The following is a 15,598-nucleotide window of genomic DNA, read 5'->3' as shown; positions in this document are numbered from 1 at the left end:
TATGCTTACTTTGTTAAAAGAAAGGAAAAAATCATTTATAACAAGTTACATAATGGATACGAAGCATGATTTCTGAACAAAAAGGCAATATGATGAAAAATGAAATTCTAAAAAAACGAAACAGATGGCAAAGGTCATCGGTAGGGGGCGGCTTTATTTACTCGCTAGGTCATGGTCGATGGTGTTTTGGACACATTTTAAGTTAACATTTCCGTCTCACGGCTTTAATACAAAAACCGAATACGTAGTCTCAAAACTTAGTATCTGCGCTATCGATCACTGGCCAAATCTAAGTTGGGGACGACAAGGTGACGGAGTAAAACGCTAAAATTTAGGGCGGTGTGAGTAATTTTGAGGGTAGGAACGCACGCGACGACTTTGTTTTTCACCATATTTTTTCACAAAATGGACAATTTTGTGTCAAACGTCTGTTCCACCCTATAGGTTACGTTGATATCTTCCATAGTATTTAGTTTTTACGGCACACGGAACACGGGTAGACAGACCCTACGCGAAAATCTCCGTGGTTTCAATTGCAGAATGCAGCGATATAAATTTGAATTTTTTCGTTCCATACCCCCCACGTAGAGAAGTTCGATTTGGTGCGTTCCGACTATGTGCGTCGCCACTGGACGCAGCTCAAACAGAACGACGCAATTACAAACTGAAGAGCGCAGGTCCAAACAGAACGACGCAGCTCAAACAGAACGACGCAATTACAAACTGAAGAGGGTGTGTGTCGTTTTCGGCCACGGTATAAAACATATGTTTGCATTCTTTCTTGAGTTACCTTGTCTTGATATTTATTATTTTCTACCAAATCTCAATAAGCAGCGTTACAGAGAAATTAGCTGAATTTTATCAGAAGAGGATCCCATTCCATGATTCGTCATTTACTCGCCTTACGTACGTCGCTGCTGAAAACAGCTTCTTTCAAATACCATCTACGACGCTAGAAGACAGCGCAGTGTGAGCTTTGGTATTATCATCTGCCTGAAAGATGGTGTGATGACCGACTTCATGTATTTCCGAGTCGGGAAATCTCGTAAATTGTTGTCGGTGATCAAACAGGTACAGTAACAATTCAGTTCACTAAATTGTAATACTTTGTGTCACGTGGCTTGATAGCTAATGTTACTGGGCTTGGTGCAGAGCTGAGTGGACAGTAAATTGACTGCTTTAGAGAGTCTGCCGAGGCAGTACTATGACCGCGTAAAATTTGATGACAAAACACACTCTAATGCAGGACATAGATATTCAGTCAATGTAAATAAGCTCTGTACTGGGTATTTTAGAACGCCGTGGGAAGTACACCTATAGAAACTGTAGTACACACTAACCATGGAGGTAGTAGAGAAGGAGTCACAACTAGGCGGAGATCAAAGGGACCATGTGTTTTGCCGCTGTTTGCCTTACTAACTACTCCATTAGCACCAACGGGACTTGCGAACGCGTTTTCTCGGATTTAGGAAACAAGATTAAGTTCGTTCGGGGTCGTTCGGGTGTTTCGGCCGTCCCTCGGCAGTTGACAGATCTTCAAACATGGCGTCACGTGTCCAAGCGTCGCGTCGGGAAGTTCGAGTCGTTCCACTGATTTTGATGTACACGATGTTAAAGAGGTCGAGGAACAGATAATTGAGGAAGGGAGCTTTTGTATCTGCAAAGGCGCGAAGACTGAGTTGAAATGATGATAGCTTGCGATTACAAAAAAAATGCCATACATCGTAGAGCAGCATTGTTAACACGCCAACTTTTTCCCAAATCCAGTTCTTGGTTCTTGCCGTGTTTTATCATGTTGTACTGGCATTAATGATAAGGTTAAATAAGAAAGCATAGCTTTTAACTGCTACGTCCATGACTTTAATGAATGGTCGCGATATAAAAACAACACGTACGATGCATTGAAACAAAGCGTCGCAGCGTCGCCTATGGCGTCGCTGGCGTCGCGTCGCGTCATTAAACACCCGGGAAACGCTACAAGTTTAACCCACGCTCACGGCAGTGCTGCAGTCCGCCACACCATACTCAGTACATGATTGAAAAGTTCGTGATCAGAACTTCCATTCTAACATGGAAAGGTTCCTGCGATCGAATGTAAAGTATATAAAAAACGACGTTAAATTACCCAGATTTTGAGAATGAAAACTTAAATTCCTTGTAACTTCACTTTTCGTGGACGGAACGTGTCGTTTCTTACGCTACCATGACGCACTTGACCCAAGCTACGCAAATACAGTCTTTGCGCAGGCGTTATGACACTGTGGAGAAACTGAGTCGCATTAGCAAACCCGTTAATTTCACTCGGTTCGGTTGCGAAGGTACCGTCGGCAACGCACATGGCGGGAAAGGGGTGTTAAACAATGGACATAAATGGATTAAACCAATGGTGAACAATAGTAATAAACGTAATTATCTCAGTTGTGACTCCTTCTCTACTACCTCCATGCACTAACACATGCAACAAAACAGCTCCCTTGAACACAGTGAATAGTGAGTAATTGTCGTGACGTATTTATTTAACTATCATACATTGGGGTGATACCGGACAAAAGGTACGGTTCAAATGAGTAAAAGTGCGTAAAATGTTACTTTGGCTGCTGTTTTACATGACAACTTTTTCCCATACAAATTTCTGCGAGAGCTTTTGCCAGCTTAATGAGTTGGTGGGTGTGTGGTCAATATGTACGCACTGATAACAACGAATTTTAAATTTGACGCCTGAACTAAGCATGGCCAGTGATTGGACAGAAACGCCGTTCCACTTATCACGGACACCCCCATCAAGTGTAACATTTTGTTTATTGGGTCCTAAACGCAACTAATGCAACGTCAGAAGTGAGCTGAGCAAAATCACCAAAGTTTTCCAGACAAAGCATAAAGAAAATTTTCACTGGCGCTTGTCGCATGACTATGCTTTCTCAGAGAAGCAGGTCATTAGTCAAGATTTCAAAACTTCAGTACTTGATGCTGACCGAATATGACTAGAAAGTCTATTCATCTGTGCAGTCGTAGCTCTCGTTTTCCCGGACGAATATGGATTGCAACGGGAAAACCCCAAGTCATGCAATGGAAAAAGAGTTATTCCGTCGCAACGTACGAGAGCTATGGCTGCTTGCTTCAGCGACATAAGAGAAAGAACGATCATCATAATTTGAGTCTTGTTGGTTGAGTTGTAAGAGAAACCGTCTTCGTCTCTTGAACGGAGAGATCTGAATTCTGGTTTATGAAATCGAAAACTTTAGTGTATACACAGTCCATCATAACAGACTAGTTTGTGACAGTGTAATACTGTCAGTAAAATTGTCTCGGGTTTATTGGAAGAGAATTGAGAAAATTGAGACATGATTCTTGAAGTTGACCGGCAATGTTAGCAGTGAGTTGAGTTTTCTGTTTGTCTGTGATTTGATATAGTAAAAAAGTCAGCATATCAAAATTAGACTACAACATATCGAAATTGGACCATATATATATCTCACATGGCTACACTAGGCTTACATTAGATAAAAGATAAAAACAGTTAACTCCCGGCTAAGTACAAAGCTGGGATCGAGGTACGGGCCCCGGTACGGGCGGAACGAATCATTGTCCCGGGAACGCTAGCGCTTACAAAAGGCGAAGTTGGTCAGTTTTGTTTTAGTGTTATGTCCCCTTGACCGAAATGTTCTGCACCTGTGAATGCCAGACCCTTGTCCATAACAGAGCAGAAAACATCAAAAAGTTTTGTATATAGTCATTCAAGTCACTTGAACTGGACCATTGATTCTTGTCATACCGTCGTACCGATCGACACGATCGCAAGCGCAGCACTCGTCGCTGACGTGTAATGCACACCATTCAATGTCAGCTTAGAGCGTACGGACATAGCGCGTTCATGTATGGCCGTGGTTTGAGGGACTGTGAAATTATCGTGTGTCGCAACGCATTTCTTTTCATTTTCGACCAAATATGGTGACTTTGGTATTTTCCAACAGAACATGCACTTTTTGCTAGTATCCGTTTCAACTAAATGGACAAGGACTCATCGTTTGGTGTCGTCGTTCTCAACTATCGAAAAATCCAATCCTTGTGGACTGACCAGGTGGGAGTGCAGAGAAATACTTAGAAGAGCCAAGTGTAGAATTTGGGACTTAGAGGATATAATTTGTTTGCGTTCCTGCAAGCCTTATCCGAAACATTCTTTGTAGTTTTATCGCCCTCGTTCACGCTGAATATTCATAGACGTGGGCACTATCCGGTTCTCGGGGCCTGAACCGGATAGCGCCCACGTCAAAATTTGTATGGCCAAAAGTTGGAATGTATTTTCATAGATTTGTTTTGTGTCCAGTGCTTTTCATCACAGTGAGAAGTTATAAGGCCGAAAAAGTACTGCCTGGACTAAGAAGAGGTGAGGTATGAAATGCCTCGTCAATGGAAGCCAATATTTCACCAATTCGAAGGATATGCTAAGGTTCCAGAAACAGATGACCGAAGAACCCAACACTCTCTGTAGTAGCAATCATCTCACGACCCCATGGGTTGTCAATGCGATAAAAACGTGGAAGAATGTTTATTTGAAAAGAACTTCTAAGTTTGCTCCGGAATTAACGATTCTTTCTTTCTTTACGCACATTTCAAGATTATGTCTCAGCCGATATGACATAATGCGATATATACTGGTTAAACGACTCCGCATGCACCGATCGAGTTCACGGACTATATGTTATATAAATTTGAATTCACCGATGAGGGCGCACTCGATCTCCGTTACACCCGCTTTTCACATCGACGATCACACGTCTCGTCTGCAGGGAATTACATATACTTATATGATGAAGATTGTGGAAATTCTGTTGAATTTTGATTAGCCGCGATTTTGCTTAAAAGTGTCTTGGGAAAGTTTTTGTGGGTTTCCATTCATCGGCGGCCCCTGAACCTCTTACCTTTTGACAGAGAGTAAACTGTCTGAATTGCAGTCCCTCTACTTGAGAGGGGACCGTGACTGAAAGAAATACACCCATCTGTCAAGTCAGCGACACATCGTTTTCAAAACTATATTAAAGAGGGATATGTTCATGCAACCTTCTTAGGGAACAATTCAATTACTTGATAATCATTTAAAAATTTTGTTCGTCGACCATTGACGAATATTGTTAGTTTTGTCATGAAAACGTATTGCTTATGAGATGGGCCTTATCATTGCATACGACTTAGATATGCAGATCTAACAAAATCAGTACGTAGATTTTAATCTCCAACCACGGTTTTTAAAGGTTAATAAGTTCTCTTCCTGACACGAGTCATTGAAGCAACTTATGCGACTCTCACATATCTCTCCTCGTCATAAAATCATGAATCCTTCTGACTGATGAATACCTTTATTTGGTGATTGAAGAATGTTACCATGGCAACATATACATTTATAGAAGAACAAGATACATTGATATATATGTATCATGACGAACACCAAGCAACAAGCACATTGACAATAAAGTGATTTTGTTTCAATCTTTTATTACTTCAAGTTTGAATTCGACAAACAAATCTTTATGAGCTGCTAACGGACTTAAAAGTACAAATGTGTATAAAAATGCGTATAAAATAGCGCTGTTTACTAGGAAAAAAAATAGCGTTTTCAAAACATACTTCTGTTGATAATGAAACACATCACACAGAAACTTGTCAAGTCTGTGCACGGTGAGCAGTAATATTCATTCAACGTCACGTGAAACATGTAACGAGAAACAAGATTTGTTGAAAGGGTTAAAAATGCGAGACACCAATGGGAAGTTCACTAAAGAAATTAAATACCGGGTATGTTTGCTAAAGTGTACAATAGTGTTAAAAAACGCCATCAATCCCCTAACAGGAAAGAAAATTGGATAACTATCATAACTGACACGAAGTAAAATGTTTCTGTGTGTATTGATGGCCGATCTGAAAATCTGATACACGACTTGGTTTTCTTAAGAAGCACCAAAATAAGTTTAAATCCAGAAAGTTACAACAGTACATCGTTTTCAAGAAGATACAGCTCTGAAATATCTGACGATCATAAAAACCTGACTGACGGCTACGTTTTGGATGTGTTTAAATTCCTAACTGAATTCTGAAGCCTCGAGTGATAATGTGAAATAGAAAATTGCGTTTGACTTGTGAGATATATAAACCACAAAAAAATATTTCGGTGAAAACATATACGTATTACCATGATTAAAATACAGTACAAAAGAGAATAAAATACAATATTCAGAAACGCCTGATCAAATCATTTACGATTGTAACTTCGATGAAGGTTGGATTAGGAATATATAAGCTAACAGCCTAGAAATTAATATATATATATATATATATATATATATATATATATATATATATATATATATATATATATATATATATATATATATATATATATATATATAATATAAGTCAAACATTTTGAAATAAAACACTTTCTTCGAAAGAGTCGTTAGATTGGGATAATTCTGAATACGTTGTACAGTTGATTAAACTAATCCCACAAAACATCATGAGTCTAAAAATACCTATATCTATAATAGAGTGACAAGAAAGAGTGTTAAAATGGCATGACGTATATTAGTAACTGGTGAGAAAGAAACAGAATAAACCAAAAAACCATCAAAGTCTTCAATACTTCTATATTTAACACTATAGCAAAGTTAATGTATAAACGTGCAGCTATGCTGTATCGCGTATATACACGTGATAAAATAGATGTTACTTCTTAAATGAATCAGCAAGTGATAATCTTGCATGCACATATTACACTGTGTTCTAAACAACGAAATAGCTTGCTGTTCTACACAATACTGGGCAAGCGTACAAGGAAAACTTAACGTAAATTGAAATAAAACCCGAAAAAGTCTTCAATCCAATAAAATGTCTTAATATACGCTTTTTTCAGAGTACATTTTAAATCGCGATAAAACTGTCAAAACTCTCTGAAATACATTCAATTACAAATGCTAATATATTCCTTATACTGCGCTGAAGCCAACAGCCAACTTTACCAGCCTGACAGCCAGCCTGACGGCAGAGATTGCAATAGCGCCACCTATCAATGGCAAATGTACCGGCGTAAGAGTTTTACAGTAATGTGAGCCGGCCGGTTGTACACCTCATAAAAACAGGCATTTTTAAAAAGTGGGATCAATTACAAAGGTCATGGAATCTTTTATAAGTTTCTAAATCATTACATCAAGGGTTTCTTATATTTCCATATTTGAGTGAGCGGCGAGGTTTTGTCTAGCACTACTTTCTACGGTTGAAGTTATCTAATGAGTAAAGCGTTCGCTCGCTCTCTAAACAGCTGACAGGTTGCCAGCTGAAGTCTTGTGTGGATTTACTCCTGGAATTTTATAAATCTGAGGATGTTACAAGAAATCGGAAAGAATTATCCTGACCAGGATGAATAGCACAAGGTACGTACATTGTTCAGGTAAGATCTGATGAGTTTCTTTCTTGAAATCGAAACAAATATGAGAAGATTTCACAGCGATGCTTTGATGAATGTTTACAGTGAATACAACTGTCATTGCAATGCTGTACAGAATTAACAAATGTATATTCTGTAAAAAATATGAAAATTTCAACTGATCACTTTGATTTCCACTCTACCACCTTAAATACATCAAGACGTGAAATTCTAACCCTAACATGACCAGGAAAATCTGGACATTAACTCAGAAATCTAGAAATCATGATGAAATTTGATTGAATGTTGAATGGAAATCATGTCAACACAGGACATTCTGCAGAAATATCAACATAACTCTTTATAAAAATACACGGAAATTTCAACCGATGACTTTAATATTACGATTTTCAAATTCCTGACATTAAGACGTAAAATTCTAACCCCAACATGGCTAGGAAAACGTGAACATGTCTCAGAAAAATGAAATCATTTGTCTTCTTGAAGTCAAACAATTGCATCAAATCAAACATGGTCACAATTTCTCTGCAGTTTTCAGAAATCAATCTGAAAAAATTACAAAATATCAACTGATGTCTTCAATTTTATAATTTTCGAATTCCTCACATCAAGACGTAAAATTCTAACCCCAACATGGCCAGGAAATTATGAACATTTCTCAGAAAAATGAAATTATTTGTATTCTCTGTGTCAAAACAATTGCATCAAATCAAACCTGATCACAATTTCTTCATATTTTGCAAAAAGTTGACTCTGAAAATAATACAAAATTTCAACCAATGACTTTAATTTTTACATTATTGGATTCCTTACATCAAGATGAGAAATTCTAACCCCAACATGACTAGGAAATTGTGAATAGTTTCTGAGAAAAATGAAATTATTGACATTGTTCATGGCATCAAAACAAAAAAGATTACAATTTCTTCACATTTTACAACAAAATTCACTCTGAAAAAATTACAAAATTTCATCCAAGGGTTTCAATTCCACTTGGAGTCATTTCCTGACATCATAACGAGAAATTCTAACCCAAACTTGGCTGACAAATATTGAGTTTTGATGATAAAATCAGGAAAATTGTGTCAGTTATGGTGGTGATGTGTTTGCATGTTGTTCAGTTGTACAGCTGTATTCGCTGTGCAATATTTGCATTGACTGTCTTCTCAGATTTCTTACTTGTAAATGACCTTGACAGTGAAATCATCCCAATCTGAATAAACTATTCTACCGTCTGTAAACACTGCAATGTACCGAGGGTATCCATCTACAGTTACAGTTTCCTGGTATTCACCCTGTCTATCAAATTTCACTATCTCTCTAGCATCTGCCACATAAATATTGTCTGCATTGTCAACTGTAACTCCACGTGGAACCACTAAGTGATCACTTCCAAATTGATTCAATATTTCAAGATTACTGTCCAAAACATAGATACAATTTACATCACCATTACATGACACTATGAGTTGATATTTGCTATTCATGGTCAGAGACCTGGGCTGACTGAGTTGTTGACTTGAAATAATGTCCCCATCTCCATTACATTTGATTACACAGTCTGCCTCGTAGTCTGCTATGAAAACATTTCTGTCTTTATCAACAAATACACCAGTGGGGTATTTCAGTTTACCCCTTGCTATTATTTGTTTCACTTCACTCTTTGCATCACTCACTACAATGCATTGGTTGCAGATATCCGCTGTGTATAGTCACCATTGTCTGCCATTTTTGTGTCTCTTGGTGTGAAATTGTGAGGTAAGCCATGAACTGTGACAGATGTTAGAATCTGTGCAGTGTCTGCTGTTACTGTCTTCACACTGCCAGGTTCACTACGTCCATAGTCACAGACAACTACATGTCCATTCTGGTTTATTGTTAATCCATATGGTCTAAAGACTTCTCCTGATGATTTCTTGCCATCTTTCGACAATAAAACCCTGACAGTGTTGGACAGTGGTGTACCTATAGGTGTAAGGAAACAATTTGCAAATGTAGGTCAAAGGTCATCAGCTGATAAAACAATAGTACTGCCATTGAAACATGGTTTTTTGACATGAAGGTGACAATTTCTTGAAAAATTCCTAGCAATTGAAAAATTAAAATGGTGAAAATTGTACTCATTTACATAATTAATTATATTTCACCCACAAACAAATCTTTCAGGCTTGTTATTGTATTTTTTAGCTGTTTGTAAATGTTAGTAGTAAGTTGTTCAATGAAGTAATGACAGTTATAGTTTTGACATTCTTATCATAAGAAAATTTTGGCAATAATTAAAATTGCTCTGATCAAGTAATTTGCATAACTAATGAATTTGCATAGTTAATGAATTTAGGTAATTAGGCTGTATCTCAATAAAGGATTGGTGTCTTTTGCCACAACTTTGTGGAATTGTCACTGAAGTGATGGCAATGTCATTGTCTTTTGTCCAGTGAATTTTATCGCTGTGGTAATTAGCAATTTGCATAATTAATGAATTTAGGTAATTAGGCTGTATCTCTGTAATGGATTGTGGTAATGTGCTTCAAGTTCAATGTTATGGAATTGTTTCTGAAGTCATGGCAGTGTCATTGTGTTTTGTCCAGTGAATTTTATCTCTGTGGTAATTAGTAATTTGCATAATTAATGAATTTATGTAATTAGGCTGTATCTCTGTAATGGATTGGTGTAATATGCTACAAGTTTGTGGAATTGTCACTGATGCCATGGCAGTGTCATTGTGTTTTGTCCAGTGAATTTTATCTCTGTGGCAATTAGTTATTTGCATAATTAATGAATTTATGTAATTAGGCTGTATCTCTGTAATGGATTGGTGTAATATGCTACAAGTTTGTGGTATTGTCACTGATGCCATGGCAGTGTCATTGTGTTTTGTCCAGTGAATTTTATCTCTGTGTTAATTATTAATTTGCATAATTAATGAATTTAGGTAATTAGGCTGTATCTCTGTAATGGATTGTTATAATGTGCCACAATTTCATTGAACTGTTTCTGAAGTCATGGCAGTGTCATTGCATTTGGTCCAGGGAATGTGATATCTTTGGTAATTATTAATTTGCATAATTAATGAAATTAAGTAATTAGGCTGTAACTCAGTATTGGTTTGGTGTAGTATGGTACAGTTTTGTGGAATTGTTTCTGAAGTCATAGCAGAGTCATTGCCTTTTGTGCAGTGTATTTTATCTCTGTGGTAATTAGTTTTTTTGCATAATTAATGAATTTAGGTAATTAGGCTGTATCTCAACAATGCTTTGCTATTATATGGTACAATTTTCTGGAAATGCTGCAGATATCTTGGCAGTGTCAAGGCATTTTGTCTTGTTAATTTTTTCTCATAAATATTATCAATTTGCATAATTTGTTGAATTGTTACTGAAGCTTTAGCTGTGCCATCACATTTCATCATCATGTGAATAATATCTCTCTGATAATTATTAATTTGCATAATGGATGAATATACAGTAATTAGGCGATATTTTGAAAATTGTTTGTAATATTCTGCAAATTCACGTATCTTTATGTTCGTTGCGATTGTTTCCTTGTCTATTTCATTTCTGTGGTAGTTACTAATTACCATAAGGCTATGGTACATTCACAAATAATTGTGAGGGGATGGGAGAATTTTGGGATCTCAAATTTTTAGGGTACCGTAGTAGAGAGGGGGATTTGAAAAATTTCTCTAGGATAAAGGGGATGTGTGAAAATATTTTGGTACCGTGAAATATTTACTTTTATTTTTTCAGATTCTAGAGTTTTGTAAGAAATGCATTGAAAAATTGAATAACATTGTTATGTCAGCCAATTGCTAATGGTGATAACAATCAATCACATTCTTGGATTTTTGGCAGTATTTCATGACTTGTATTTTGAAAAAATCCAAAATATTTGAATGCATTGAAATTTTATGAGAAAACCAAAGTAGACCTTGTAACAGCGGACAAAAACTGCAAATGATGATTATTTTGGAATATTTTTATTCAATGTATCAACTGAAGTTTCTTGATATCTCCCAACAGCATGCTGAAACACAATATTCAACTTGTCTACCAAGCCTGTATCACTGCATATGTATGTACTCAACTAGCATTCCCCAAGGTACCATACAAGGTAAGTGTTGCAGCCAGGAATTTTAAACCAGGGGACACTGTGTCCCACTACCATATACTTTTGGGGACATTTTGCAAATTTTGCAATTTGGGGACAACCTGCATCAGTTGTCAATTAAATTTTTGAGTATTTTATTCTAAATTAGTTTCGCAAAACAAAATTCAAGCTACTGGCTTTTGTAACAACAATTGTGATAATTTAAGGATAGCTCAGCTTTCCAGAATCTGAATATCAAAAAATGCAGAAAATTATTTTCTGATGGTATGAACTTTCATCTTTGGTTTTCAGATACAACGCATTCCAAGAAATTTGCTGTCTTATAAAACGTTTATAGTAAATTGTTGAAGGTGCAGCTTTTTTATCAGCTTCATCTCTGTGCAAATTGACTTACTGTGCACAAATTTCAATGGAAAATCACTGGACTTAAATCACATAAACAGCCAATGTCAACAACAACTCATGCAAGATCCAGGCATTTAGGCCTTCCCCTTTATATGGAAGTTTTTAAACTAACAAAGTCTAACCTTTTTACCTTTTCCTGAAGTACGAATAAACATAATTTTTGTTTAAGTAAGTTAGCAGGAATGCATTTTAACAGAATACCAGTACATATCCGTGCTTACACGGGTTTCTGGTCATCCATGCCATATATCCTATACAGCAGATGATTCTATGAAAGCTTGGCCATAAATAACTGCCAACGGTGGCAGCTCCAGAGACTGCTGAAGATAGACACAGTCTACTCTCTCAGGGTACATGGAAACATTTTTTCAGACAGTCTTTAAGTAATTTTTTTTCCATGTCTGCTGGGGAGGCGCATTTTTTTCCCTATATATGTTGCCCGTAAAAAAATTATCCTATAATCCTCCAGCCCCACCCCAAGTAATCAAATGATCAACCCTCAGCCAAAAAATCTTCACCAATTTTTAAAAAGTATTTGATAGCTCTCATATTTGGTATGTTGATCAAAAGGGAGTATGTCGGTGTAATCAAGTTTGTCAATTTTTTGATCTTAGAATATATTTTTTTTTAAATGCTTGCCTGACATGCTTTTAAGTTTTGAAGTGTTCATTGTGATATTGTCAAAGTACAATGAAAATGAAAGAGGTTTTCTCCTCTTTCTTTGAAAAAATAATGACAACTGAAAAGCTTGTATGTGTATGTGCACATTTATATTACAACGACCAGAGATTATGACAGTGAAGCACTACTGCAACATTAAACCCCCACTAGCTGTATCTTTCAGCATTATCTTTATGACTTTACTTTCAAGCTTAAATCAGTTTGTCAGAATGTACATAGGTTTGTGTATGCACTTATTATTAACTACCCTCGTGGACTGTATACGCAATTTTGAACAAGATAAAGATTACACTGTGATTACGTGTTTGCCCAAACATTCAATTGCAGCCCCATGCGGAAAAGCAAATATCGGTGATCCTGTGTATATCTGCACTGAAATCTTCACATAAAGTGCACAGAGTAGTCCAATGTGATACATAGGGGTGAATGTTTTTAACTGTGCCATTGCATGTTCTGTTTCCTTTGTAATAATACCAATTTTTGAAAATGGCAGGAAATCAAAATGAACGTAAAATGTGAATTTACTTGTGAAATGTTTCACAAAGAATTGGTATCCTAATGCATTAAAAGCCCATTTCCATTCAGATGGTAGAATTCAGAGAAAACCAGGAGAGAATAGAAAGATATTTTGTGTTTAAAAATTTGTAAGAGTTACAGCTAGAGGGCCTTTAAAGTCTTATTTGGCAATTGTCAGTGTAGAATCTTGTCTGTCTTCTGTTCCTTGTGTTGGTATTCGAGTCTTTATCAATGGCATACCATGAATAATTACAGAGATTGCAGCACTCTGCAACGGATGGAGACTTTACTACTGTTATCAGTATGTGTATTGTATGCATGCCATTACAGTCATGTTAATATCATCTATAATGCAGAGAAGTAAATAATGAAGGTATTTATGTCACATACATGCTACAGTTAGAAATATTGACACTAGTTGTACTGCTGAGAGATTAAAATTCTACTTTCATAAAACTATGTACTGTAAAACTATATATGTACTATGTAATACATCATGAACAATTTAATTAAACCACATTTTATTAATATCTTTCAGAGTGATAAGGACTGATTGGAGAACAGTGAAGATGACTCCAGTGAGATAATCTTTCACAGTCATACTTGTAATGATGAATATGCAGTTGAAATTCTACTTGAACTGTGAGGGCAGTATTGATGATGCTGACTACAGAAGGAATGACAGCTGTCACAGTTTGAAACTGATGGTGATGGATATTCTGATTAACTTGTAATGATGAATGTAGGGTTCAAATTCTACTTGAACTGTGAGGGCAGTATTGATGATGCTGACCACAGAATGAATGACAGCTGTCACAGATTGAAAACCTGATGGTGATGGATATTCTGATTAACTTGTTTTGATGAATCGGCAGTTGAAATTCTTATGAACTTTGAGGGCAGTATTGATGATAGTAACCACAGAATGAATGACAGATGCCAGTATAGAAACTGATGGCGACTGTGATGGGTATTGTGATTAACTTGTTTTGATGAATCCGCAGTTGAAATTCTTATGAACTTTGAGGGCAGTATTGATGATAGTAACCACAGAATGAATGACAGCTGCCAGTATAGAAACTGATGGTGACTGTGATGGATATTCTGATTAACTTGTTATGATGAATCTGCAGTTGAAATTCTACTTGAACTGTGAGGGCAGTGTTGATGATGGGGACAACAGAATGAATAACTGCTGCCACAATTTGAAAGTAATAGTGATTCTGATATATATTCTCATTAACCTTTGATGATCAATCTGCAGTTGAAATTCTAATGGACACTGAGGGCAGTATTGATAACTTTACTAAAGAATGGATGACAGTTGCCACAATTTGAAACTGATTAGAAAGTGATGGTGGTGGGCACAACTTTGAAGAATCATAGAAAGTGAAGAAAATGAATGCATTTATTAACATTTAGGATGTAGAAATGATGGGCCTGGTACAGGACTCTGATCCTGTGTAATGACTGTGTAATTTCAAAGTTAACATATTTCAGTTGGACTGCCATAACAGTACATTTCTTTTTTCCTAGTTTCACTATTTGCAAGTTGAGTTTTTCCCTACTTTCTTACATACATATATACATACACACATACATACATACATGCATACATGCATGCATGCATGCATGTCTTACTAGGTCAAAGTTTATTTCTGAGTAAATCCTCTGCATACATGAATAAATATCACTAGCCTGATATTATCAGAAAATACTAATTTTCTCAAAGCTTATCAGGGCTTATGTACACTCTCACACTTTACATTTATGATCAAATCTTTCCAGCTGCAGACCTTAATTGTCCAAGGCATTGTATCAGCGATTTTACAACATTAACACAGCAGGGAAACACAACATGAACTAGTATGAATCTAATAATGAACTGTCATGCTCACTTGTTAAGGTTGTGATTCCATTACAATGATGTGACTGTCTACTGAGTAATTGCCAACATTTAATAAATGACATTTTATGAATAATAAAGTATACTATGTATTCAAACACCAGCTACATTATAATCCATCAGGAATGAAGAAGAAACAGATGGCATTGACATTGCAAAGTTTGGTGATTTAATGTATAATAATGTTTCTCCCTCGTGTGCATTATCAGTAGCCGTGGTGTGTTCTGTAACTGACAGCATGTAGCTGATTACAAATGTAACAAGACCACATCAAGCAATGCTGTGTTAATGTTGTAAAATCGCTGATTGTTATGAAGATATACTGCAACACATATTTATTTAATGCATAATTTTTTGTTAGGGTTAGGGTCTGAGGATGTAGTTTTGATAATTTATAAAATATTGCAAATATTCAGATCACTTTCAAATTTCATGTAAATTTTGAGTCAGTATAATTCTGATCAGTTAAAGTTTGTATATGTACACTTGGAGAAATTATGTTACCTTTTGGTAAATGGTTTCAAACATTATTTTTAGGTGGAAAGAGG

General features: G+C 36.3%; 1 protein-coding gene and 1 long non-coding RNA gene across 3 annotated transcripts in view; one reads left to right on the top strand and one right to left on the bottom strand.

Annotated features, from left to right (window-relative positions):
• The window catches only part of LOC139129849 (uncharacterized), a 77,203-nt gene that overhangs the window by 61,105 nt on the left and 500 nt on the right, over window positions 1-15,598 (top strand). The window contains exons 1-3 of one of the 2 annotated variants that reach the window (XR_011551701.1): window positions 7,313-7,421; window positions 11,455-11,545; window positions 13,683-15,598. The exon at window positions 13,683-15,598 is cut by the window's right edge and continues 500 nt beyond it. This is a non-coding gene — a long non-coding RNA (uncharacterized lncRNA). Of the gene's footprint in view, window positions 1-7,312; window positions 7,422-11,454; window positions 11,546-13,682 lie in introns of those variants that run through there. The other variant, XR_011551700.1, reaches the window with a different exon arrangement.
• The window catches only part of LOC139129847 (uncharacterized), a 21,085-nt gene continuing 12,228 nt past the window's right edge, over window positions 6,742-15,598 (bottom strand). The window contains exon 6 of the mRNA XM_070695525.1: window positions 6,742-9,400. Within this exon, the coding sequence (XP_070551626.1) occupies window positions 9,111-9,400 (290 nt within the window). The 3' untranslated portion in view covers window positions 6,742-9,110. The remainder of the gene's footprint in view (window positions 9,401-15,598) is intronic.

Source organism: Ptychodera flava, chromosome 3 (assembly GCF_041260155.1).
Source record: "Ptychodera flava strain L36383 chromosome 3, AS_Pfla_20210202, whole genome shotgun sequence".
Classification (NCBI taxonomy): domain Eukaryota; kingdom Metazoa; phylum Hemichordata; class Enteropneusta; family Ptychoderidae; genus Ptychodera; species Ptychodera flava.
Note: the sequence above shows the minus strand (reverse complement) of the source record. Positions and strands in the feature narration are given on the sequence as shown.